The sequence below is a fragment of the Balaenoptera ricei genome, chromosome 7 (genome assembly GCF_028023285.1).
Source record: "Balaenoptera ricei isolate mBalRic1 chromosome 7, mBalRic1.hap2, whole genome shotgun sequence".
NCBI lineage: Eukaryota > Metazoa > Chordata > Mammalia > Artiodactyla > Balaenopteridae > Balaenoptera > Balaenoptera ricei.
Genome location: NC_082645.1, coordinates 41,955,614 through 41,983,580, shown reverse-complemented (window position 1 = coordinate 41,983,580; position 27,967 = coordinate 41,955,614). Strand labels below are relative to the sequence as shown.

General features: G+C 39.5%; 1 protein-coding gene across 9 annotated transcripts in view; it reads left to right on the top strand.

The window, feature by feature from the left end:
- Positions 1–27,967, top strand: part of NMI (N-myc and STAT interactor) — a 113,363-nt gene that overhangs the window by 83,598 nt on the left and 1,798 nt on the right. For 2 of the 9 annotated variants that reach the window (XM_059927840.1, XM_059927839.1), the window contains 6 exons: positions 12,314–12,485; positions 19,544–19,633; positions 20,692–20,787; positions 22,813–22,975; positions 26,426–26,532; positions 26,620–26,806. In XM_059927840.1, the coding sequence (XP_059783823.1) occupies positions 19,550–19,633; positions 20,692–20,787; positions 22,813–22,975; positions 26,426–26,532; positions 26,620–26,806 (637 nt within the window). In that variant the 5' untranslated portion in view covers positions 12,314–12,485; positions 19,544–19,549. Of the gene's footprint in view, positions 1–1,954; positions 2,027–5,423; positions 6,032–6,548; positions 7,341–7,641; positions 7,784–12,185; positions 12,224–12,313; positions 12,486–16,209; positions 16,269–19,543; positions 19,634–20,691; positions 20,788–22,812; positions 22,976–26,425; positions 26,533–26,619; positions 26,807–27,967 lie in introns of those variants that run through there. The other 7 variants (XM_059927834.1, XM_059927833.1, XM_059927835.1 and 4 more) reach the window with 7 other exon arrangements.

Sequence of the window (27,967 nt, the reverse complement as noted above, 5' to 3'; positions counted from 1 at the left end):
AAATCAAGAAACAGCAGAAGATAGTCAAGTAACTCTTTGCTCCCCCCTCCCCCCACCATCCCACCCTCCTCACCCCAACTCCTTGCTTCCTATAACTTGGATTTGAGAGCTTGTTGTAAATTAGTTGCACAAAAGCAGGGAAATTGCTTCTCCTGACGCTCTTTTTCTGCACCACCCGAGCACCCCTGAATCTTACATTATCATCACAGTATTTTTGGTGAGGATACACCCACATGTGGTGCAGGGCACTGAAGAATGCTGTAGAGAGAATTCACCTTTTCTTTTCAGACACCTCAATATCTCATCACAGTCGTCAAAGCAGTTGAAAACTAGGGCTGCTGCTGAGTCACAGCCTCATCTATCGCACATCCTCTCTTCTGCGTGTGTCCAGAGAATTCATGTAATTTCTCCAAACAGTTCTTGGAAAATATCTACTGTTTTTTGTGCCTCTCAGTAATATTACTTTGGTCTATGGCCAGAAAAGCATAGGTTGACTCTAATTTTTTTAAATTTATTTTTATCGAAGTATGGTTGATTTCCAGTGTTGTGTTAATTTCTGCTGTACAGCAAAGTGATTCAGTTATACATATATAAACTTTTTTTATATATTCTTTTCCATTATGGTTTATCACAGGATATTAAATATAGTTCCCTGTGCTATACAGGAGGACCTTGTTTTTATCCATTCCATATATAATAGTTTGCATCTGCTGACCCTAAACTCCCACTCCATTCATTCCCCACTGGGCCCCCTCGGCAACCACAAGTCTGTTCTCTATGTCTGTGAGTCTGTTTCTGTTTTGTAGATAAGTTCATTTGTGTTATATTTTAGAGTCCACACATAAGTGATACCATATGGTATTTGTCTTCCTCTTTCTGACTTATTTCACTTAGTATGATCATCTCTAGTTCCATCCAAGTTGCTGCAAATGGTATTATTTCATTCTTTTTTATGGCCAAGTAGTAGCCCATTGTATATATGTACCACATCTTTTTTATCCATTTATCTGTTGATGGACATCTTTTTGTGTGTATGAATTAAAACTTATTTTTTTAACTTATTTTTTGAGTTGGTACCAATATTTATTTTTTACTAATTAATTTTTTTTGCTGGAGTATAGTTGATTTATAATGTTGTGTTAGTTTCTGCTGTACAGCAAAGTGAGTCAGTTATACATACACATATATCCACTCTTGTTTTAGATTCCTTTCCCATATAGGTCATTACAGAGTATTTTTTATATACATATATATTTTTAAATTTTATTTATCTATTTATTTTGGCTGTGTTGGGTCTTTGTTGCTGCACGTGGGCTTTCTCTAGTTGTGGTGAGCCGGGGCTACTCTTCGTTGTGGTGCACGGGCTTCTCATTGCGGTGGCTTCTCTTGTTGCGGAGCATGGGCTCTAGGCGTGCGGGCTTCAGTAGTTGTGACGCATGGGCTTAGTTGCTCCGCGGCATGTGGGATCTTCCCGGATCAGGGCTCAAACCTGTGTCCCCTGCATTGGCAGGCGGATTCTTAACCACTGCGCCACCAAGGAAGTCCCATTACAGAGTATTGAATAGAGTTCCCTGTGCTATTCAGTATATTCTTATTAGTTATCTATTCTATATATAGTACTGTATATGTGTCAATTCCAGTCTCCCAATTTATCCCTCCCAGTTGGCTCTAATTTTAATTAGCATTTATTGACCTATTCTTCCATATTATTGGCTTTTGGGGTTCTCTTCACTATCCACGCCTAATGTCTTTGTAGTAGTAGTGAGCTCCAAGAAGAAGTTTCTGACAATGGGAACCAATCCAAAGATTAATAGTATGTAAAAGATTTTCTACTTTTTCCCAAGAAGTGAAGCAAATCAGTATGAAATATGAGCTAGTGTAATTTTTCTAGACTCTCATTTCTCTACCATAGCAGGCAGCTTCCCTTCTAAATAAGTGCTCTTCTTTCTTCCAGAAAGAAATTTATTACAGGAGCCTAGTTAATTGCCTTGGGGAGTTGATGGAAGTCCCATCTCTTTGAGTCATGGTGCGTACCTCGGTGGGAGTGAATTCCACACAGAGTTTTAGTGACGATGATCTCACTATTTTATGCCTCATGTCTGCTCTTTAGTTTATGTGCCAAGACTGCTTTCCCTGAGGAGCAAAGTTCTGTCTAAGGCAAAGTGATCTTGCCTCTTCACTTGTCCCTTTCCCCCTTAGTTAGCCACACTTTGGCATGTGGTACCTGTTAATAAATTCAACCACAGATGGTTCCACTCCGGATTGTTACTGGCATTTGTCATCTGACATCTACGAGTATAACTGATAATGAGCGCACTTTAGCTGAAACCTTAGTCAGCAGTACCATATTCCTGGGGGAGACTGGACCACTACGGCAAGCCTGTGGGTCCTGCTGCTCTTCTGCCTTCCAGGTAGAGGCAAGGGGATAGCACTGAGACACCATGATCCAAGAGGTGAACTAGGATGAGCTCTTCTAAATAGCCCTCTCACTGGAATACCAAGGTAACACCCAAGTTAAGTCTTTAGTAGCTGTGGGGCCTTGGTGTGGCCTAAGCTGTTCGTCCTGCTCCAAGATGTTTCAAAACCTTATTAAAAATGTTTGGATCCCTCACGAAGCCCTACTGTACTCAAGTTTACCAGGAGATCTGGGTAGGAATGGGGTTGATGGGCTTCATCGTTTATAAAATCAAGAGTGCTGATAAAAGAAGTAAAGTTTTGAAAACTTCAAGTCCTGGGCCTGCTCACAGTCATCATTAACCAGCTTTACTTAGAGTGCACATCAGGTGAAACGCAGTCTGGCTGTGAATTTAAGCAAGCTCTGTTATATGGAAACATGGAACATCACTGTACACCTGCACAAGGGCCATTTCCTTCATGGAATGAATAAATGTACTTAGAAGATACAAAAACAAAGCAAAACAAAACCCAGTTAATTCTTTAGGTTGATGTTCTGGTTCTGTAACATTCCTTTTAAACCACAGTCCTTAACCTAGATTCCATGGACTCCCAGGAATCTATGAATGGCTGTAGGGGATATGTAAGACACCTGAAATTGTATGCACGATTTCATGTTGCTATGGATATTTCTGAGAAGAAAGTCTCTAGCTCTTATCAGAGGCTCAAAGATGTCTGTAACTCCCTCACTCTCTAAGTGAGGTCATTTGAAATGACCACATTATGGTGTATTGGTTCTCAGTTACTCATTCAATCGATTTTCATTAATAAATATAGGATAAGTAATTGCCCAAGAAAGGCACTATATTTGACATTTAGGGAGAGACAAAGATACAGTACAACTCTTGTTTTGGAAAAGATTACCATCTTTTGGGGATGAATTGCACAATAGTCCCCAAAAAGACAATTAACAATGCAAGGTTATGAATGTACCTAGTAAGTGGTATGGGCAAAACATGCTAAAATAATTTAGAGAGGGAGGGATCACTACTCCTGGGGTTGTTGGACAGGAGCTTAACTTGAGCCTGGAGATGCAGCAGCAAAGCCTGACACTGGTGTTCAGCCACTGTACCCCGGGTGTTCATATCAGATGTTAAATAATGAAATATTTCTGTGCCAGTTGGTTGCAGTCTTCCCCCAAGCCCACCCCAGTGCCTCTACTGCCCTGACCGTATCTCCACCAGGAATTCCCAGCACCCCCCCCCCCCCCCACCGCCACCTTCTAGGATCCAGTAACTGTAGGATTAATGCCTGGCCCAGAAAGATCTTCTAGGACACCACTCCAGCCTTCTGGCTAGAGCTCTTCTGATGGTTCAGTGTCCATACTGATCAGTTATTGATATCTTGAATATCACCACTGCCTTTAAGGTATGACATGTGTTTGTTAGAAGTTCATGTGTACAATCGTATGACTGAAATAATAGAAAGGAGAAGGAAAGCATCTCAGGAAAGGGAAATGGTAAAAGAAAGAAGACCAGTTGGTTGATAAGAGTATTCTGGATTTAGAGGATAGCCGACTAATTTGTTGGATACAGAGAAGAAGAATAGTGAATGATAAAGTTAAAAAGACAAGCTGTAGCCAGCTTGTTGTGGAAACAGTTTGGGATTGGGAGCATGGGAGGGAGGGTAGGTCCTGCCCTCTGGAGTTTGGGCTGTATATGTTAGATGTCACCTGTAAATGCTTAAGGTGTGGAATGACATGATGACAGCAGAACTTTTAGAAGAATAATATGGCAGGGGTGTGTAGGATGAAAGGACCAAAGGAATCATTAGCAAGGTAAATTCTAGATGTAAATTAGCCATCATGACAATCTTCCTGTGAAAATTAGACAATCAACTATGAATTTTAATGTGAGAGGGTGTGGAGGAAAAGACACACTGGCTGTGGCAAAGAATGAAACTGGATAGACTATGTGAAAAGGAGTCTTAAGAAACCTGGGCCATCTGGTTACCGTGTCCCTAGGAGAGGGCAGATCAGGTTAGCGACCACAGAAAGGAGCCAGTGAAGAGCAGGGAAAATCGCATTGCTGTTCGGGATACGTTCAGGGTAGTAGGATAGAGACTAGACCACAAAAAAAGCCACTCAACAATTACCTGTCTGTCTTATGTAAAGTTCATAAAATAACATGACAAAATAGTTGGGGGAGAGAGAGAGAGAGAATATGATTGAATCTTGGACTTAGTTGACTGACTTGTTCTTACTTGTTCTATCTAATTCTAGACCAGCAATCAAGCAAGTCTTGGCAGCCCAGAATCGCTCCCTAGCACGCACTGCACATTTTCAGGGAACACCAGGGATTTCCAGGGAACACACTGGATGTGAATTTGTAGTGTGACCAGTGTGACCCTGTAGTAAGGGTCAGAGCAGAGACTCAGCCCAGTTCTCCTGGTGATTTTAAGGTGGTGCAATTTCCATGACAAGCCAGCTACAGCTCTTGTTCATCCACCTGAGAAAGCTTTGCTTTGAGTCTTGGCACCAAAATTAGAGTTCTTATTCTTCAAATGGTTGAAAAACAGCTGAGGTCAACCGCCCAAAAGGCCATAGTGTTTCTATTTCAATGCATAAAGTCACCAAGCAATAAGATCTGAAGGACACTTCTTTGTTTTATTTGTATTGGGGATGAAGACTGTTTGTCTTTTTAAGTTTTCTGGAGGAGTTTAAGCATTTAGAGGGATGAATTACCTCTGGCTTTATGTGTCCAACATCATCAAACTGCCCCATGAAGATATTTTGTTGTTAAAATGAGCCCTGTGTGTGAGGTCATTCTATCTTGTTACACCGGACACCAGGGCAAACTATTTAGAGTAAATTGGAATGAATAACTAATGAAAGAGAAAAGAATATTCCTTTCAGGGTTCCTGGATATACTAGTCTTGTTCTTTTTTTCTGGCTTCTCCTTACTTCTTTCCACTTTTGCATCATTTTGACCCATTCACCCTCATGGCTTATTCCTTCCTTTCCATTTCAGAGTAGCTGTAATGGCAGCCTAGCTGCAGACAAGGAGCCTTTGTCCTCTGAAGGAGATGGCATGAAAGACAGGAACTGCTCTTGTCCTGTCTACCATGGACGTCAAGAAATGCCTTTTCTTCTACTCATGAACCTAGGCTACCAGGCTGGCAAACAGGAAGAGGCCCTGTGCTCCCTGACTGAGCCACACAGCACACAGTACCCTGACTCTGGAGTGAACGTTTCTGCTCCCTCTTTGTTCTTTAGGGAACTGGTTAGTCTACAGCCTTGCTATTCAAAGTATAGTTCAAGACCCAGCGCCATCACGCCACCAGCATCACCAAGCAACGTTCAAAATGAAGAGCTTCCACCTCAAACCTATGGAATCAGGATCTGCTTTTTTTTTTTTTTTTGGCGGTGCCACGTGGCTTGTAGGATCTCAGCTCCCCAACCAGGGATTGAACCTGGGCCCCAGCAGTGAAAGCGCTGAGTCCTAACCACTGGACCGCCAGGGAATTCCCAGGATCTACATGTTAACAAGGTCCCCAGCTGATTCAGATGGGCATTAGAGTTTGAGAAGCACTGGTCTATAGGACGTCCTCTTACCCACAGACACATTTTCCCTTTCTGGTGAGTTTGGGACACAATTCAACAGAAATCATACACTATACTGAGATATATCTTAGTAGAAATTATGCCCTTACATATACCTAGGTACACTAAGAACAAATTGAAAACAAATTTAACTTAAAAAGTTGAGCTCTTTGCCTGATATGTTTTTAATACTCTGAATAGACTGGTGAATTTCCTTGTTGCAATGACTTGACACCTTTTGTGGAGAACTATTCAAACCAAGGAAATAATCAGAAACAACTTATCAAACACCAACCCAAATCTTGCTACTTGGCAATTTTTAGAACTCCTCAGGCAAAAACAAACTACAAATTCCCTAGTCAAAAAACATAGATAGTCAAGCAAAATAAATTTCTTTAGTTGTTTTCACTATGTTTGTGCATATTCTCTTAACTGCTGAGCTCCCTGGGAAGCTACATTGATTTATTTGGATGCTTTGCCCGATTCTTTCTCATTTGGGATTTTTGGTGAGAACATAATCAGAATTTAATATTTTGATTTTTCCAACATTCCAAAGCTATGTTCTTTTTAAGCATTCTGAGAATCTCAAGGCTCTTTAAGCTTTTTCCTCCCCTGTGATTTTAAGTTCAAGCCAAACAATTGGATTTATCCTACTATCACTTCACCCTGAGAGAATTCTGTCAGAAGCAGTATTCATTTTTTTTTTTTTAACTTTTTATTTTATATTGGAGTATAGCCAATTCAGAAGCAATATTCAGGGGCTTCCCTGGTGGCGCAGTGGTTAAGAATCCACCTGCCAGTGCAGAGGACACAGGTTCGAGCCCTGATCCGGGAAGATCCCACATGCCGAGGAGCAACTAAGCCTGTGCGCCACAACTACTGAAGCCCGCGTGCCTAGAGCCCGTGCTCTGCAACAAGAGAAGCCACCGCAACAAGAAGCCTGCGCACTGCAACAAAGAGTAGCCCCCACTCGCCGCAACTAGAGAAAGCCCGCACACAGCAACAAAGACCCAACAGAGCCAAAAATAAATAAAATAAATTAATTTTTTAAAAAAAGCAGTATTCAGTTTGCAAGCAAAGCAGGAAAACATCAGCAGTATTCTCAGATTCTCTTAAAATAATTTCCATAATATAATATTGAGGTTTACTGCTTGATGTCTTAAGGATATCAAGGATCAATTTTTATTTTTGAACCTCTGTTTCATGAGCAAAACACTCAAGTGTTCTTTCCAGCATTGTCCAAGGACAGTAGCTTTATTCTCTAAATACTTTAACAAAACAGAATTTTCTGACTGATCAAGTATGTTTATATGATAAATCAGTGGCCCAGGCATGATTCAAGAAGGTAATGTCCTTTATTCTTTAATTTTATTATTGTTATTTTACTTGGATTAACTTCTATTATAAACTTCTATTTATAAATATTTGATCTAGCTCACAATATTTTGTTCACTTATACAAACTTATTCATACACTAACATGAAAACCTATACAAAGGGGTTATAATATTGAGCCTAGAGTATTTGACTCCTATTCTTGTATCTAACTACTAGTTAGAAATAGGTATAATATTTATATTGCATGTACTAGGTATAGTCATTTTACTAGTAACTGCAGGTGACACAAAAGAAATAAAAAATGGTCTTTGTCTTAAGTGTACTTTTTCAGGTAGGAAGACAAAGCAGAAGAAATGTGCAAGAAGAAAATGGAAAAAGAATCTCACCCATGTATAAGATGGTAACAGCTACCTGGGCTACCAGTGTCAAGCTACTTGAATGCTTATCCTGGGTAAGGCACTGTGCTTAGACCTTGACATGTAGCAGTATCTCATTCACAACAGCTCCATTCTACAGAGGAGAAAAATGAGGCTGGGAAACTTCTGTAACTTGAAATTGGTATTCAAACCAACAACTCATATCAAAACCATGCTCTTAACTATGTAGTACTGCCTGCCTGATAGAGAGTAAGGGATAGAATATTTATTTTCCTTTGCTTTTTAAAAAACCTGTTGTCTACTATTTTATTTATTTTTTTTACAGCTTTGTTGAGATACAGTTGACAAATAACATTGTGTGAGTTTAAGGGGAACAAGGCATACAACATACTGATTTGTTACACTTATATATTGTCAAATGATTACCACAGCTAATACCTCCATCATGTCACGTAATTATCATTTCTTCTTTGTGGTGAGAGTATTTAAGATCTACTGTCTTGGCAACAGTCCTTTACTCTTGATATTTCAATTGCAAACCTCTTGAAAATGAGAATGATGTTACCTAATTCCTTTGTGTCGCCCAGGACCCTGCACAATGCTGGGCAAAGTTTAAATGTTGCAACTTCCCCAAGGACGAACTGCAAACAGGATTACCAAAATCTTGGCAACTAGCAGCATAAACTTGGTGTGCTAGACCTTTTCTAAAAGAAAGAGCATAATATAATAGATATCAGGTGGTTTTCTCATGGTTTGCATATCCACTAAACTCATGGTGCCTCTCTGGGATTTTTCATCTGACCTTTGGTCTCAGTTCACTTCCTCTACCTTTAAGAGTCAACTCAATCTTCACCTCTTCTGTGGAGGAAACATTCCCTGACTTCCTGAAGTAGAGGGGACTGTTTTCTCCTTGGTGTTCTACTACTCCTAGTATCACACTTCATAGCACACATGGTACAGTATGTAACACTGGTGAGTGGGGGGATGGTGCATTTATAGTGAAGCCTGGGAGAAGCCCATTGCCATCTGGTGGGGAGATAAATTTGTAACACAATATACATCTCATATCATGTCAGTGTTGATTTACATGACATGTTCAAGGCATCTCATGTGTGATATAATATTTATTGAGTGTGTGATAGATAGAAGATGATAGATAGATAGATAGATAGATAGATAGATAGATAGATAGGTAGATAGATAGATAGATAGAAAGAAAAAGTTTTCCTTGACCCTCTTAGGGTTCCTGGCTGGGTCTGAAAATGAAACTGACAAAGACAGATGAAGAGGAGAAAAGCCTACAAATTTATTTAACGTAAGTTGTACATGACACAGAAGTCTTCGTAAGGAAATGAAGACCTATGGAAACAGTTAGAACTGAGTATTTTTATGCTAGGTTTGATGAAGAGAGGATAGTCATGGAAGAATATGATAGGTCAGAGAGTATGAGGTAATTGAAGTAAACTGGAGAAAACTTAGCAAAGCTGGTTTGTTAGGATTCTTCTCTGGGTCCATTTGTCTTTGGAGATAAGAATGCTCCTTTCCTACAGGTATAGGGTGAGCACCTCTCACAGGAGGCTTTTTGAACTATTTCAGAGAAGGATGGTCATGGGGGGGGGATGGTCAGAGTGACTGTCTTGCTTCTACTGTTTCTCAAACTCCTTCTACTTAAAATAGTCAATATTCCAAGGTGCCATATTTTGAGGAAGCAAGTCCTGGACCCCATCATTAGTAAAGCATTACTCAAATTGCCCCACTAGAAACTTGTCAAGATTTTAATAGCTGCTCCTTGAAAAAAAGGCTTTAGTGGTCAAATGAGTTTGATAAATTCAAGATTAAATAAAGTTAAACTTTTAAATGTATGCTATAATTTTTGCCTGCAATACTTCTCAAAACTCAACATGTGGATGTGCATTGTGAATCTCCCAAGTGTGAATCCAGTATGCAGCATTTCCTAATCATACTTGCCCATAGAATTCCCTCTTTTTTCATGCCCTGTAGAACATAGTGTGGAGACTGACTTCATGGTTGAGAGTAGAGAAAGATATCAATGCCATCACGGGTTAATTGCCTGGTTTTGGATCAGCACTTTAAGCCATAGTTTCCTCATCTGCAAAATGAGGATAATACCTATATCTCATATTGTTTGCAAAACAAAAACGGTTTATAAAATGCCTAGGAGTTCTCAGTAGATCTTCGCAATTACGATTGTTAACAATAATATATCTGGGAGCTGGGACTTCCCTGGTGGCGCAGTGGTTAAGAATCCGCCTGCCAATGCAGCAGACACAGGTTCGAGCCCTGGTGCGGGAAGATCCCACATGCTGCGGAGCAACTAAGCCCATGCACCACAACTACTGAGCCTGCGCTCTAGAGCTCACGAGCCACAACTATTGAGCCCATACGCCACAACTACTGAAGCCCACACACCCAGAGCCCATGCTCCGCAACAAGAGAACCCACCGCAATGAGAAGCCGGCGCACCACAATGAAGAGTAGCCCCCGCTCGCCGCAACTAGAGAGAGCCCGCGCAGCAACAAAGACCCAACGCAGCCAAAAATAAATAAAATTTAAATATATATATATATATATATATATATATATATATATATATATATATATATATATATATCTGGGAGCTGCCTATTCATCTTCGGAACCACTGTGCTTTGCAGAGTACTGGACCTGAAGTTAACTTGAGTTCAGACTGTTACACGTGGCTCAGCTTCAGCATGTGAGTGGCCCAAAGGCTTCCCTACTAACTGTATCCTTTGTCCTTTAACAGGATTGGAGTCAATCTTAGATGAGTCCTGTTCTGGTCATGGTCCTATTGCTTAGTATCTTCTTATAAAAAACAAAAATAAGATAAAAGAAGAAATGAGGTTTGAACTAAATAACCTCTAGAGTTCATGTTCTCTAAAACTATAAGGGATGGAAGTTTCCTGCCGGTCCAGTGGTTAGGACTCAGCGCTTTCACTCCCATGGGCCAGGGTTCAATCCCTGGCCAGGGAAATAAGATCCCTCAAGCCTTGCAGTGCAGCCAAAAATAAAATAAAAGGGGCTTCCCTCGTGGCGCAGTGGTTAAGAATCCGCCTGCCAATGCAGGGGACACGGGTTCGAGCCCTGGTCTGGGAAGATCCCACATGCCAAGGAGCAACTAAGCCCGGGTGCCACAGCTACCGAAGCCCACGCACCTAGAGCCCTTGCTATGGAACAAGAGAAGTCACCGCAATGAGAAGCACGCGCACTGCAACGAAAAGTAGCCCCTGCTCGCTTGCAACTAGAGAAAGCCCTTGTGCAGCAACGAAGACCCAACGCAGCCAAAAAATAGATAAATTAAATAAATAAATTTAAATAAATAAATAAAATAATAAAATAAAAAACAAAATTTAAAGAAACAAAATTTTAACCCAACGCAGCCAAAAATAGATAAATTAAATAAATAAATAAATAAATTTAAATAAATAAATAAAATAAAAATTTTAAGGGAGACCAAAAGTAATTCTCAGGCTGCCACAATTAGAGTTTTGGTACTATTTTGACTGGGCTGATGGGTACAAGTGTCTATGCACCACTTTATTTTTTTCACTTAGAAAGGCCACTTTAAACTGATTGCCATCAATATTCTTTTTTTTTCACATAGAAAAGGTGAATATTTAATACACCTGTAAATGTTTATTTCCTTTTCCCTTTGCAGAGCAAACCACTTTTTAATTCAGGAGTGGCATGCAATCAAAACCTACTGATATTTACATCATTTGGAAATACCTCAATGTATTACTTTATTTGAAAACGCATATAATATTCTTGATATAAAGGAATTTGACTTTGGTTAATCTTTCATTTTATCAGATTATATATCAGTTATATATGAATATACAGCACTATAAACTAGAATTTATTCCTGGGAGTCATTTTGATACATCTCCTCCCTGACCTCTATTTACCAGCCAGTGCAGCTGTGGGGTGGTTCTCTGTGTAGGATTCAGAAACAATGCAATTTTTGAAGTAAACCAGATGTTTTCCATTTCAAAGGAAAAGATCACACTCAGTGAAGTATTTATTTATAAGCTTCACAACAAAACAAAAGATTATAAGAAAACTTTCAAGGGACACGGGTCATAGAAACCAACTGAACACCACAGCTTTCCCAACTTCCTGGGAAGTTGCAAAAGAAATACCTGTACACAAAAGTTGACCTTGTGCTGGCTGCAAAGATTTGTAGATTAAGGTTGTAATGACCAATAAATTACAATGAGAGTTACCATTACAATCTGATGAGAGACTCTCACTTTGGCTTTATTTGGTTTCTATCCACTTTTTCCAAAAACACATCCTGTAATACACATACAAAGGAGTGGTTTTTAAAGCATGTCCTAAAATGAGTGTCTATGGAAACTTAAGGAATACTTTGGGAATAAATTCCCTCAAAACAAAACCAAAACCAACACGTTTTAAAAATCGAAAGTGAAAATAGGTGTAACTTGTTAGTGACTAATCATTGGAGACACCAGGTTTGGTATTCGAGCAGTGGCTAGATTTAAAGAAAATCATCATTTGAGTAGTTTTCTTCTCCTTTTATTCTTTCTTTCTTTTTTTTAAAGGAACCAAACTGTTGATTTGGGGGACACCCACTTGAAAAAGGCTCAAGGCGCTTCTGGACAAGGCAGCGCCAGCCGGGCCCGGAGGTTCCAGCGACTCCCGCGGACGCTCCACCTGCGCGCCCCCAGCGAGGTTTCCGGGAACCGCGGCGCGGCGCTCGGCGGGCCGAGGCGGGTGAGTGGGTGCCCCGTTCCCCTCCTGCCATCCCCGCTCCTAGTGGTCCAGGGCTGGAGAGGCAGTGGACGGCGACGAGGCAGGTTCCGCGGGACTCGGGACCTCCCGCGGGGAGACGCCCGGCGGAGAGCCGGGGGCGGACGGGGGCGGGGCGCAGAGCCCCAGCGCCGCGCCCCTGCGCTGCCCGCTGCCGGGGTCGCGGGGACCACACAGCCGCCGAGGGGACGCGCCTGCTCCCGCCCCGCGGGGCCTTCTCTGTGCCGTCCCGGCCTCTGACCCTGTCTCCTTTGCTTTGCTTCATTTTGGAAATTGAAACTTAAAATGGTTTGTGTTTCCCCACTGTTCTTGTAGTGTCTCTGGAGATAGTTGTTAGGAAAACAGATTCCTTCAGGACATTTACTCTCTTGGCAGGCGCAGGTTTTGGCAATCGTGCCTCACTTTTCAGAATATGCAGGGGTTTTCTTGAAAGAGACATCCAAAAGAGAATGCGATGTTTCCCTATCTATACAACAAGCAGAAGTTTAAAAAACAAAAACAAAACAAAACAAAAAACAACTTTGTGCATCACCACCTCCTTTTTCCTTTCTTCTCATTTCCTTTCTTTTTGACGCCAGGCATGCATATGGGAAGATTTGCTTCTATCAGGCGGGGCACCAAGGTGATGTGAGTATATTAAGGGAAATAGGTAGTGAATGGGTGTAGGTGATTTGTACCGGTTTTTTCATTCGCTGCCATAACAAATCACCACAGACTTAGTGGCTTAAAAGCCACAAGTTTATTATCTTAAAATTCTGCAGGTTAGAAGTCCAACTGGGCATCACTGGGCTAAAATCAAGGTGTCTTCAGGGCTGCCTTCCTTTCCCGAGGCTAATGTGGTGAACCTGTTTTCTCGTCTTTTCCAGCTTCTGTAGACTGCTCACCTTCTTTGGCTCAATGGTGCCCTTTCTCCATCCTCAAAGCCAGCAATGTTGCATTTCTCTGACTATTCTTCTGTTGTCACATCTTACTCTGATTCTACTCTTCTGCCTTCCTCTTTCATTTTGAAGAAAGACCCTGGTGATTACATTATTTCCCCACCAATAATCCAGGAAGATCTTTGTATTTATATATATGTATATATATTTTTGGCTGTGTTGGGTCTTCGTCGCTGCACGCAGGCTTTCTCTAGTTGTGGTGAGCAAGAGCTACTCTTCGCGGAGCACGGGCTCTAGGCACGCAGGCTTCAGTAGTTGCAGCACATAGGCTCAGTAGTTGCAGGACACTGGCTCAATAGTTGTGGTGCACAGGCTTAGTTGCTCCACGGCATGTGGGGTCTTCCCGGACCAGGTATCGAACCCGGTTCCCCTGCATTGGCAGGCAGATTCTTAACCACTGCACCACCAAGGAAGTCCAAGATCTTTATATTTTAAAGTCAGCTGATTAGCAACCTTAATTCATTCTACAACTTTAATTCTCCTTTGCAGTGTAACCTAACATATTCACAGATTCTGGGGGTTAGCATGTGGGCATCTTTAAGGGGACCATTATTCTGCCTACCATTTGACTGTATAAAAGGAAAGCTATTACTGTACATCCCATTTATGCAAAGGAGGAAAGTATCCAGATACTAGATATGCTGTAAGAAGTCCTGGGAACATTATGTAGTAGACCATTCATATGAGTTAAATATATTATTGAGAGCCTTTATTACAAGCCTTTATTATTATTCTTAGTCTATATTAAAAATATAGACTAAAAAAACAGTTAAATAATGTTGCAGTTTCTGCTTTCTGGAAATGTAATAAGAGAACTTCACATGCCTGGGATGTCCTGAGCTGAATAGATACCTCAGTCAAGATACTGCACAATTCTATAAATATTGAGTGTTTTCAGTGTGTGAATGTGTATTGTGCTCTGAATGGATACAAGGAAGAATGGACGTGGTCCCTGGCCTAGAAGGTCATGACCATCTAGTCATGGAAAATGACACAGGTACACAAATAAAGCTCCCCAAAAGAGATAATAGTGGGAGAAGTAAAATCATTTGGGGGAATCAGACAAGGCTTCAAGAACTTGGAGGGGAATTTGGGATGGATGTTGAACAGTAGGGTTTCATTAGGTAGAGGTTAAGGTTGGAAGGGGAGGAAGGATGTGACATTGAGGGACAGGAGGGAGAAGAGAAACCCTTAGAGTGTTCAGTGTGGTTAAGGGACTTGGTCCAGGAGTTGTCTAAATAAGACTAGTTGGGGTTAGATTGTGTTAGACCTGAGATGAATACCGTTATAAGGACTCTGCAGTTGTTAACACAATAAAGAGCTACTTATATATACCTTTTTTATTTTTAAACTCCTCAAACTTACAGAAAATCTGCAAGTAAAAATTGTCTTTTTCCTGAGTTATTGGAGAGTAGGTTTCATGACCAATTACCCTGGAATTCTTGAGTATTTATTTCCTACAAAAAAGGTGTTCTCTATGTAACTACAATACAGTGATTAAAATCAGAAAAATTAAAATTGATACATTATGCCATCTAATCCTTGGATCTAATTTGAATTTTGCCAGTTGTCCGTATAATATCCTATAACAAAAGGACCCAGTTCAGAATTATGCATTGTGTTTAGTTGTGATGTCTCTTTAATCTCCTGCCTGGGACAGTTTCTCAGTCTTTCCTTGGCTTTCATGAACTTGACACTTTTGAAGAGAACAGGCCAGTTTATCTCATGTTTCCTCATGTTTAGATTCGGCTCATGCATCTTTGGCAGGAATATCATAGGAGTCATGCTGTGTTCTTGGTGTGCCTATCATATGTCAGATGATTTTGATGTATCTCATTATTTACTTTGATTACTTCATTATGGTGTTGTCTGCCTGGCTTCTTCACTGTAAAGTTATTCTTTTCCCCTTTGAAATTAGTGTTTTGTGGAGAAGTATTTCTTTTGTTTGTTTTGTTTTGAGAAGCTTTATTCATAATAGCCCCAAACCAGAAATAACCAAATAGCCACCCACGAGAGAATGGATAAACAACTTGTAGGCTATCCATGCATGGAATACTACTCAGCAATAAAAAGGAACAAACTACTAATACATGCAATAACATGGACAAAACTCCAAAACATGTTGAGCTTAAAACTCTAGCACATATGAAAGGGTACATACCAAATGATTCCACTTATATGAAGTGCAATAACAGTTTGTTCAGTGTAAGGAAATTTTAACTCAGTTAAAAACAATCATGGGCTTCCCTGGTGGCACAGTGGTTGAGAACCTGCCTGCTAATGCAGGGGACACGGGTTCGAGCCCTGGTCTGGGAAGATCCCACATGCCACGGAGCAACTAGGCCCGTGAGCCACAACTACTGAGCCTGCGCGTCTGGAGCCTGTGCTCCGCAACAAGAGACGCCACGATAGTGAGAGGCCCGCGCACCACGATGAAGAGTGGCCCCCGCTTGCCGCAACTAGAGAAAGCCCTCGCACAGAAACGAAGACCTAACACAGCCAAAAATAATAATAATAATAAAATAAATAATAATATAAAAAAACAACAAAAAAAACCCCCCAAAAAACAAACAAAAAACCCAATCATTTCTTGAGTATAGACTATATCCCTGGCACTCTTTCGGGTACTGTTAGGGTAGCGTTCTGGATGAACTAGAGCATACTTTAGAGAACAAAACAAAAATCATAGCCCTTACAGTGCTTATATTCTTGTAGGTCAGCTTGACATGTTCAATGCAAAAGGGCAAACTGATATTTATCCCCATTGAAGTTGTTGATCTCCTTCAAGGGCTTGTCAATGCCAGGACTGGTAAGTGCTCAGAACACCTAAATGATTGAGACTGCACTGGATTTTGGTTTGCAGTACTTGTGAGTAAGTATTTTGAAACTAATTAAATGGTCCTTTCCTCACAAGAATATCAATTTATCTATCTATCTATCTACCTAGCTAGCTAGCTATGTTTACCGACTCATAGTTCTCTGTTTTGCTCAGTGGATTTAATTATTACTGTCATTATTTATTTCCGTGCTTAATTGATTCCCAGATTTGTCCAGTGAGAGCCTCATCAAGGTGGACTCTATGTTCTTGTGACATATCCTCATCATTCTTTGAGCATTTCTTGCTTTCTGGCATCATAAGATGCTTGTCTTGTACTTTTCCTCTCCCACTTCTAGAAGCAGCCATTTCTCTGAATAGCCTTGGTTCCTAGTAGCTGAGAATGGTACTGGAAACTAAATTCTGGGTGCTAGATGTGCCCACTGCTATTGTCTTTGTTTCCAGGCCCTTTTAGCAGACAGAACTGGGGAATATCACACATTCACACACTTATATCTGTATTTAAATTTCTGTACTTCTCTATCAATCTATCAGAAATCATGAGATTATGCTGATATCTCCAGTTCCAATTCATAACATTCATTCTATTTTTCTCCCTTTGCATATTTATAATCACGTTCTCTGACAATGAAAAACCTGACTCCTGTTATCCTCCATATATTTACTTACTTGATAAATTGTATTTATGTACCTTTGCCCACTGGGAGCTCCAGGCTCATCTTGTATATTTCCTGCCCCAAAGGTAGAATCAGCCATTGCTCAAAGGAACCCTAGTTCCTTTTATTGGAGAATAGATTGGAAACCAAGGTCTGGGTGCTAGATGACCCCTTCTTTTTTTCTAGTTTTATTGAGAAATAATTGACATACGCCACTGTACAAGTTTGCAGCATGATGGTTTGACTCACACATATTATGAAATGATTACCATAATAGGTTCAGCTAACGTCCATCTTGTCATATAGATAACAATAAAAAGAAAAGACGGAAAAAAAATTCTCCTTGTGATGAGAACTCTTAGGATTTATTCTCAACAACTTCCCTATATATCATAGCAGTGTTAGCTATAGTCATCATGTTGCACATTACCTCCCTACTACTTATTTATCTTATAACTGGAAGTTTGTACCTTTGACCACCTCCCTCCAATTCCCCCTCCCTCTACCCTCTGCCTCTGGTAACCACAAATCTGATCTTTTTTTCTATGAGTTATTTTTTGTTTTTTTTTAAGATTCCCCATGTGAGATCATACAGTATTTGTCTTTTTCTGTCTGCCTGAGTTCACTTAGCATAATGCCTTCAAGGTCCATCCATGTTGTTGCAAATGGTAAAATTTCTTCATTTTTTATGGCTGAATAATATCACATTGTATATACCACAATATATATACCACAATTTCTTTATCCATTCATTCATCCATTGATGGACACTTAGGTTATTTCCATGTCATGGCTATTGTAAATAACGCTGCAATGATCAGGGGGTACAGATATCTTTTCAAGTTAGTGTTTTCTTTTCCTTTGGATATATTCCCAGAGATGAAATTGCTGGATCATATCAAACTAAAAAGCTTCTGTGCAGCAAAAGAAACCATAAACAAAGTGAAAAGACAACCTATGGAATAGAAAAAAACATTTCCAAACCATATATCTGATAAGGCTTTAATATCCAAAATATATAAAGAACTCATAAAACTCAATACCAAAAAAACAAATAACTCAATTAAAAAATGAGCAAAGGACTTAAATAGACATTTCTCCAAAGAAGATATACAAAAGGCCAACAGGTACATGAAAAGGTGCTCAACATCACTAATCACTAGTGAAATGTAAATTAAAACCCCAATGAGAGATGTTTAAAAAAAAAAAAAAGGAGAACAAAAAAAAATAAAACCCCAATGAGATACCACTTCACATTTATTAGAATGGGCATCATGAAAAAGACAAGAGGTAACAAATACTGGAGAGGGTGTGGAGAAAAGGGAACCCCTGTGCACTGTTGGTGGGAATGTAAATTGGTGCAGCCGCTATGGAGAACAGTATGGAGGATCCTCACAAAGTTAAAAGTAGAACTACCATATGACCCCTTTTTTTGGACACTGCCTGTGTTCACACTGAGTAAACTAAGCCATGACTAATTTTTTGCTAGTCTTCTATTTTATTTTTAAAGAAGAATACATGTCTTTTCTGTTTCTTCTATAGGAATAGTGAGAATTTAGCCACTTGAAATCTTGGAAGATTGTGTTAACAGACACATTATTTAATGTGCTTCTAAAACAATAAAAACTGTTGTGATAATCCTTGTGTCATTTGATCTGGGACAACTCCATCTTAGTAAATTAATATGCAGGCAAGGTTTCTTAACTTTTTTGTGCCAGTCTGAAAAAGCTTGTGGGCCTTTCTCAAAATAAAAAAGTTTTTAAGTTGTATAAAACAAAATACATAGAATTATAAAGGAAACAAATTATATTGAAATATGATTATCAGGTTATTTAAAAAGCAAATATTTAATATAGTAATATATATCAATATACTACAGTTTATTACAAGACCTAGTCGTGATTTTAATAACTATCATAATTTTGAAGCAGGGTTAAACACAAGCAATGTTTCAGGATATCTGGAAGAGTCAAAATATTTTATGAAAATATCTGTACCGTCTTGGTGACTTTTGTCACAGGGGCTGCAAATACTATGTGGCTTGTTGCCTATATTCATATTTGAAGAGAATGCTAAGTTTCAATCAGAGGTTATTAGAAATAAAGATGAAGTTTTTTTCCTGTCCAAGTGTATGAACTCAGGGGAGGGTTTGTGAAAACCCCTGTACGCATAGAGGAACGGTGTTTGGAGGTCTTTTTACTCCATTCCATTTGGGGAGTATAATAGGGAGAATTAAATATTTAAATAAAAACCTTTGAAAAAGTCTAGAAGACCAAAATAATAGTCTTTTAAAATGGAGCATCATATTATGATTGAAATGAGAACTACAAAGGAATGTTAATACCTATTATTTTCTCTTATGGTGTTGAAAAGCAAAGGATTTTTAGAACCTTTTTATATGTTTATAGATGTGAAAGTTATTTGAAATAGAGACTTTGGATATAATCCACATGATAATAAAGACTTCGGTGATAGGAAAAAACATATAGCAAAGAAGAGATGTTTCTTCCGTAAGAGGGTAAAAGTTATTTTTTCTTCTTGAATTTGTGTGTTTGTACTAATTTTAAAGTATTTATTTTTTATAATAATTAGGGAACCATGGCAACTGATGAAGATAACAAAAAACAAGTTCTTAAGGAGTATGGGCCAGCTGAAGAATTTATGAAAGATGAACAAAACCAGGTAAAAAGGAAAAATTACTGAGTACTATTAAAGATTAACTTACATCTATTAGTTTTGCAGTGAGGCATGTTTCATATGTCTTTGTCCAACATTATATTGAATGTGGAAGAATATTAGGGTTTTCAGGGTTTTTTTACCTCTATTATTCAAGACTGACAAGAAGAATCGTATTTCTTTTCTTTCTCTTACACAGCTTACAATGTTAGCTGCTTTTTCACTTCCTCTCTCGTTTCTTTGATTTGCACCTAGAAGTTAAGAGCTTCGTTAGCAATTATCCAATTAGACCTAAGAGGGAATGGAGGCTCAGGTAGTTAAACCACTTACTCAAGGCCATATGTCTGGCATGTCAAGGCAGCTATACTGTGGGAATCACAGAAAAAAAAATTTTTTTAATTGCCCCAGAGTAACATATGTCCACAGTTATGGTGCAACTTAAAAGTCATATTGGAGTCACAAATAGTTAGGAAGGAATTGACAGAGCACTGAACTAAGATCCAGAAGATAGGGGTATCAATCCTTGCTCTACTATAAACATTTCTGTGACTTTGGTTTAGTGTGAAAGGTGGTTTCCTTTTTTGTATAATGGAGATAATAATCCTTGGTAGTGGTAAGAAAGTCGACAGGTGATGATGTAAAACATTTGACAAAGGTATTATTCACGTGATCATATTTATTCTGAGACTGTCTAATGTCTTTCTTTGCCTTGTTCAAAGTGAGAGAAATTTTGCTTCTTTAATTAATTAGAAAAATGAGGTCGGGCCTGGGACTTCCCTGGTGGTCTAGTGGGTAAGACTCCACGCTCCCAATGCAGGGGACCCGGGTTCCATCCCTGGTCGGGGAACTAGCTCCCACATGCATGCACAACTAAGAAGTCCACATGCCGCAACTAAGAAACCCACATGCCGCAACTAAAGATCCCACATGCTGCAACAAAGATCCCGCGTGCCGCAACTAAGACCTTGTGCAGCCAAAATAAATAAATATTAAGAAAAGAAAAGAAAAATGAGGTCAGGACTGTTTAAATTTTGGGTGTTATTTTATTTCCTTTTTATTTTTAGAAATTAATTAGTGAAATTGAAAAGGAAAATACTCAGTTAAAGGAGGAGATCCAAAAGCTTGAAACTGAGTTGCAAGCGACAACCAGGAACTCCCAGGTACTTCTTTAATTATTTTATGTATCTCATTTTTCACAGACCCCATTTTTCAGGAAAAGCAATTTATCGGTACAGAATTCATTTCTAAAACATTATGGTCATCCCTGGCACCACTGTTTGCAACAGCCCCAAACTGAGAGCAGTAGGATGAATTAATAAATTAGGGTGTATTCACACAATGCACTACTACACAACAATGAGAATGAACAGGCTACAACTGTATGCAATAACATCGATGAATTTCATAAACACAGTACTGAGCCAGAAAAGGAGAAAGAGGGCACACCATATGCTTCCATTGAAATAGAGCACGAAAGCACGATGTTAGAAGTTAGTATGGTGGTTACTCTTAGAGGCAGGTAGGAACTGGAAGGGTACCCAAGAGGACTTCTGGGGTGTTGGTCTTGTTCTGATTATTAATCTGGGTGCTGGTCACAGGTGTGTGATCACTGTAGAATTTCATCTTGCTGCACACTTATGCTAATACATGTTTTAATATTCATGTATATGTTAATCCAAAACTACCCCAAAATGATGGTCATTATCAATCACTTTTGGATCAAATTCTTGGTCTTCTCAACAAGTTCTTTTATTGTTCTCCTCATCCAAGTAATTTAAGTGAGTTTCACAGTTAAAAAAAAATTGGGTGAGTATCTTCACCATTTAAATTCTTTCTTAATTTCTCCTGTGTTTGAGTTAGACATAGCTTTCACTCCTTTTTTCTTCATAACAACCCAGGTTGTTAAAAAAAATACTTCAAACAATTTAAATGCTTAAAACATTGTCACTTTTTGTTTCTGAAATGGGGGATAGGATGTTGAATATCAGGAAGTGAAGTTTCCGGTGTTTGTGAGATTTAGAGAAGTCTCTGTTAAGATTCTGGATACTTCTCAGGCTGGAGCCAGAATCATTTAGTCCTACAACTCAAAGGGCCTTGGGAACCCAGCCAGCTCAGTTGATTCACTTCACAGAGGACTGAAGCTGGGGTCTAGAGAGCATAAGTGAATTGCTCCCTGCCGCGGTGTACTCAGGACTAGAAGCAGGCATTCTCACTCTCACTCCGGAAAGCTCTTGACTTCTCAGGGTATACTGGATGTTTCTACATTATTGGGAAACACTCTGCCTTTTCTCAAGACACTGCAGATCGTTTTGAAATCAGAGTTATGGTAATCAGACCAAAGTTATGGTAATCTACCAAAGTTACATGTAGAATAAATGTCAGATTAGATCAAATGACTCACTTGATATTTCTAATCTCTTTGCGATAACACCTTTTCTTGCAACATGTAAAATAACCATGGGAAATAGAAATGCAAACACTCGATTCATTTGTGCATTTATGTGTGGTTGTACTGACTGTTCATCCCAGTGATTTTAAGCAGCTAAGTATAACCCCTTAACTTTATCCTCCAGATTACAGATCTTGCTGGTAGTGTCCCTTCACATTTTTATAAACCTAAGTTGTGGTAATGGTTAAAAAGTTGATGGGCAGGTGTTGAGGAAGGGGGAATTTAAATTTGATAAATTTTAAGTCATTGAATTCAGGAGTCTTTCTTTTTGGATGAAGTTATCTGAGTTTGCCATCAAAATAACCATAGTATACACCTGACTCTATTTCATACCTCTTTGCAGTGAGGGTAAATATACTGTGCAGTGATTTCTTTGTGAGATAGCCTATTATTGGCACAGTTGTTTAAAGGGTATTTTTCTACAGGAATGATGTAGGCTTTAGACTCAAAACACCACACAATATTGACCAGTTTAAACACTTAGAAAAAGTGAGAGATTATATATTTACAATTTCATCTGTGAAATAATATTAAAGGATCAGCATCTGACTACATTACTGAGTACTTCCCTGGGAAGAAGCAATTACTAAAGATATTAAATAAGACCACGCTCAGTATTCCGTGGGCTCTGAAGTCAGTGGAGAGTGAATTATTGGATGATCAAATCACATTATCATTGGAAGGACTTAAGTTATTTCTTGTCTTGATTTTAATCAAACATTTCTGTTTGAATTAGATTAACGAGGATATTCCCGAAACAAAGATAAAGTTCACAGCTGTAGAGAATCCTGAGAGTGACAGCCAGTTTTCAAATATCTCCTATTCGTGTCAAGTGAGCTCAAAAGTCCCTTATGAGCTACAAAAAGGACAAGCACTTATCACCTTTGAAAAAGAAGAAGGTATGACTCACGTTCAAAAATTTGACCATGTTACCTTTGGAAAGCACTGGGACTTTCAAAGAGTTTTTGTAGATATTTGGCCATTGCTTTACAATTTTTACATTTATCATTTCATCTCATCCTCATAGTGACACCCTGAGGTAGGTATGATTATCCCCATTTTACAGATGAGAAAACTGACTCTGAGACGTTGAGTGACTTGAACATGATCACTCATTCAGAACGTGACAACGCTGGGACTCAAGCCCAGGTGTTGTGATGTCCAATACCAATGCCTTTCTACTGCAACTGCTACCTGCAAATGATAATACTAGTGATAATGTTTCAAGGTTTTAAAGCTCTACACCATTCTCAGAGAGTTCTCACAGACATTATCTCATTGTATACTCACATGAATCCATGAAAGAAATAAGATAGAGAGTTAGTATTTACATTTTGTAACTAAGAAAACAGATTCGCAGGTGTTTAAGTGATTTACCTAAGTGCACAAGACCTGTGAATGGCAAGAGCCCTGGAGTCAGAGATTTGGGGGTGGGACCTGATGTTTGCCAAGTCTGCCGTGGTGTGGGACCCTCTTGAGATCTGGGGGCACCTTAATGAGGAGAATCTGGCTTTGAGTGCCAGCTGTGCCCCTTTCTAGAAATGTAATTTGGTTGGGTTCTTTATAAATCTCAATTTTTTTATGACAGGTTTTGTGGCAGTACCTACCTCAGGGGGTTGCTTTGAGTATTAAATGAGAAATGTTGAAAAATACTTAGCACAGTGTCTGATACGTTATAAACACTTAATAAATGTTAGCTGTCATTATTGCTACATGTTAGGAATTTTTCAGCTAGAGAAACAGAAGCTTACCTAAGATAAGGAACTTGCTCAAGATCCGTACAGGTGATAAATTGCAGAGCTGAGAGCCAAACCTCAAGTACCCTTGTACTTTCTTTTTTTTTTTTTTTAATAGTAATCTTTTATTTATTTATTTATTTTTATATTTATTTTTGGCTGTGTTGGGTCTTCGTTTCTGTGCGAGGGCTTTCTCTAGTTGCGGCGAGCGGGAGCCACTCTTCATCGCGGTGCACGGGCCTCTCACTATCGTGGCCTCTCTTGTTGTGGAGCACAGGCTCCAGACGCGCAGGCTCAGTAATTGTGGCTCACGGGCCTAGTTGCTCCGCGGCATGTGGGATCTTCCCAGACCAGGGCTCAAACCCGTGTCCCCTGCATTAGCAGGCAGATTCTCAGCCACTGCGCCACCAGGGAAGCCCACCCTTGTACTTTCTACTGGACCAACATTCCTCTGAGCAGGCCACCATCTGGGCTTTTTGTTCTCATATTTTCCAAGTTAGATTAAGTTATGGGTGGGGTCAGATGGTCTTCACAAGTCCTTCCAGTGTTCAGATTCTGGGAATCTATGATTATAACTCATGTCTCCTTGACGCCTGGTTTGTTACTATAGCCTGAAAATAAATAGAAAGACATTCTGGCAGGTCACTATATGCACATACGCTTTGTCCACCCTGGGTCCGCCCCTGCAGCTGAGGGTGAAGGGGGAGGCCAAGAGCCCTGTTGGCAGTTGGCAGTTGGCAGTGGTAATTGGGATATAACTGAAGGATAGAAGTGAGGATTTGGGAAGCAAGGATTCTGCATAGGAATTACCTGGGGATGCTGGGAACAGGATTTTCTTCAGAAACAGCTGCATCACTGCTTCCACGCTTGGCATGGCTCTGAGGTCCTGCTCTTCTGGACAACTTTGGGTTTCTACACAATTAAACAGGAGTTGGCTTTTGACAGAGTCACAGAAGTTGAAACACAAGTAGGCCCTCTCAGCTGTGTCAGATCACCAGATGTTGGAGGTTTGGGGTGTGGGGGAGGGGTGGGGATTGGGAGGGAAAGGTCATCATCTAAGTATTACTTACAGTTGATAATCTCTATTATTTGTTGCCTGTTGTCAATAACAACAACAACAAAGCTGTAATTCAAGTTATAGAGCCATATCATGGTACAATGAGTCTGAACTCCCACATGACAACGCCCTGTTTTCTAGCCCTGTTTCTCTCTTCCTCCAGCTGTGGTGTGCTATCTGGTTGTTATAAACACATGTGAGGTTTATAAGACCGGGACTAATTTGTCTCTAGTCTTTATGACATTAGAGTAAGCAGCTCCAAATATCTACAACTGAAGGGTTATAAACTCTTATGTCACACAATTAAAAATAAACACATACCCACATGCATTTTATTTTGGTTTTTTATTATTCTTATTTATTTATTTATTTTTGGCCACGTCTTAGTTCCCCGACTAGGGATTGAAACCCAGGCCCACAGCACTGAGAGCACCGAGTCCTAACCACTGGGCCACTAGGGAATCCCCCGCACATTCATTTTAAACTGTCATGTAGTTGCTATTGGATTGCTAATGATTTTTGGCATAATTATATTACTAAGCCTTTCCCATTTGCATGGCTAAATTAGACTAGATAGTTTTGTGATCAGTATATCAAGACTATCGACTTTTTAATGAATGATCTCAAGAGCATTTTAAGGAAAGTAGAATTCTTCATTAAATATGACCAAAAAAAAAAAAAAAAAGACTCACCCTTTGGTATTCAAGTCTCTGTGGTCTTTAATATGTAATCCTGGGGAAAGACAGAGACAAGAACAAATATTTATTTCTTTGTTGCTTGTAACATATTAAGGAGTGACAAATGATAAATAAGATTAATTGTCAGAATGACACTGACCTAAAAAGTTTTCCCAGCTTACTCAACATGGAAGAAATTTCTGGCTGAGCTTTAATGTACTAAGGGAATTCTCTGATAATTCTGTCAACAGTGGAAAGGAAGGGTGTGTGGCTGTTCTGAAGTAATACATGAATTTCTGAAGGACCATCAGGCTCAGTCTCTTAAGAGATGAACCTAGAACTTGATGAGAATTTCTACATTGTAATTTTTTGCTGATGTATTTTTTTTTAAATTTTTTTATTTATGTATTTATTTATGGCTGTGTTGGGTCTTCGTTTCTGTGCGAGGGCTTTCTCTAGTTGCGGCAAGTGGGGGCCACTCTTCATCGCGGTGCGCGGGCCTCTCACTATCATGGCCTCTCTTGTTGCGGAGCACAGGCTCCAGACGCGCAGGCTCAGTAATTGTGGCTCACGGGCCTAGTTGCTCCGCGGCATGTGGGATCTTCCCAGACCAGGGCTCGAACCCGTGTCCCCTGCATTGGCAGGCAGATTCTCAACCACTGCGCCACCAGGGAAGCCCCCTGCTGATGTATTTTGACATTAATATATCCTACTATGGTGGCAAGACCATCATCACTTAGAAATCCTAAGAAAAATGTAAAAATTAGATCCCTTAAAATTAAAGAAAATTTTAAATATTCAGGATTATTTGTTGTTAAACGAAACATGTAAAAATGTATTGAAATATTGGAAATTAATACTTCCCAAATTATTTTGCAGTTGCCCAAAATGTGATCAGAATGGGGCACCATCATGTGCAGATACAGGATGTAAATGTGAAGGTGATGGCCAGCCCGGTTCCATTAAACTCAGGAGTCAGATTCCAGGTAACACGGTGATTAAAGCGTTTCAGAATTCCGTTAAACACGGACACTTTTCTCATCCATATTTCTGAACGTGAAACGATTTCCCAGGTTCACGTAGAAGTGTCTAAAATGAAGATCCACGTTACTGACATTCCTGATGAACTGCCTGAAAGTCAGATGAGAGACAAGCTAGAACTGAGTTTTTGTAAGTCCCGCAACGGAGGCGGAGAAGTGGACTGCGTGGCGTACGACGAGCAGTCCCGGAGCGCCGTCGTCACGTTTGTGGAAAGTGGAGGTATTCCCGCACTGAGAGTTAAACAGTGCTCTAGCCTTTATATTACGTTCTGCCATGTCTGAAAGTATCCCTTTCTACTGCTTTTATCTGGAATTTATTAGACAGCATAATAACAGGGGATTTTTTTTTTAACCTTATGAAATGGTAGAGTCCTGAAAATGATTTCCCTGAGTGCTACTGAGAATGATAGGATTACAGATATCAAGTACCTACATCTTAGTGCATTCCTATCACATGCCAGGCATGGAGTCTTTGGTATTTTATACATATATCTGCTCAGATCCATAGCACAGCTCTGGATGTAGGAGTTACACTCATTTTATTGATGAGGAAACTAAGGCGTACTCAAGGTAAGCAGCTTACCCAAGATCACACAGTGGGTGTGTGGCAGAGAAACATTCTGAAAATATATATATATAAAACTGTCTCTTCATCTCACTTACTGTGATTGACAAGGATCTCAGGTGGAGGTAATCGATTCCAGGAAGAAAAGGGGGTAATAGAGAGAACAGACTCTTACCAAATCATCTTAGGGAGGTTTATATTCTTATAATGAAAAATAGAAGATTCTCCAAGTTCTTTTGTTAATATGTTCAAATGATTCTCAATGTAAAAATCTCTTCCTCTAGTTAATCTAGTTCGTAGGGCTTCTCCTGGGTTTGCACATATGATAGAAATCCAAATATACAATTAAAAACCATTGACTGATTTAAGTTTTTTCATAATAAAGTAATACATACTTTTTAAAGAAAATTGAAATAATAGAGAACAACATTAATTTAATAAAAATTGAGACATTTCCTTAAATTTCCAAACTTCCCTTTCTCCTGCTATGTAGCTAGTTATGGTTAGGTGAATGTCTTTCCAGATCCTTCTGGAATTGCTGGATAATATGGTAATTCTATGTTTAATGCTTGAGGAACCGCCATACTGTTTTCCACAGTGGCTACACCTTTACATTCCTACCAGCAATGTACCAGGGTTCCAGTTTCTCCACATCCTTGCCAGCAAGGATCTACACTCTTAACCACTGTACTATATTGCTAATTCAAGGTGGACTGGTGAGAGGAGAAAAAAAGTGATTGGATACGCTTAAGAACTGTTTCTGTTAAACTCTATGCAATCTTGACATATTACCTTTTTTCCCTCTAGGAGAAAAAA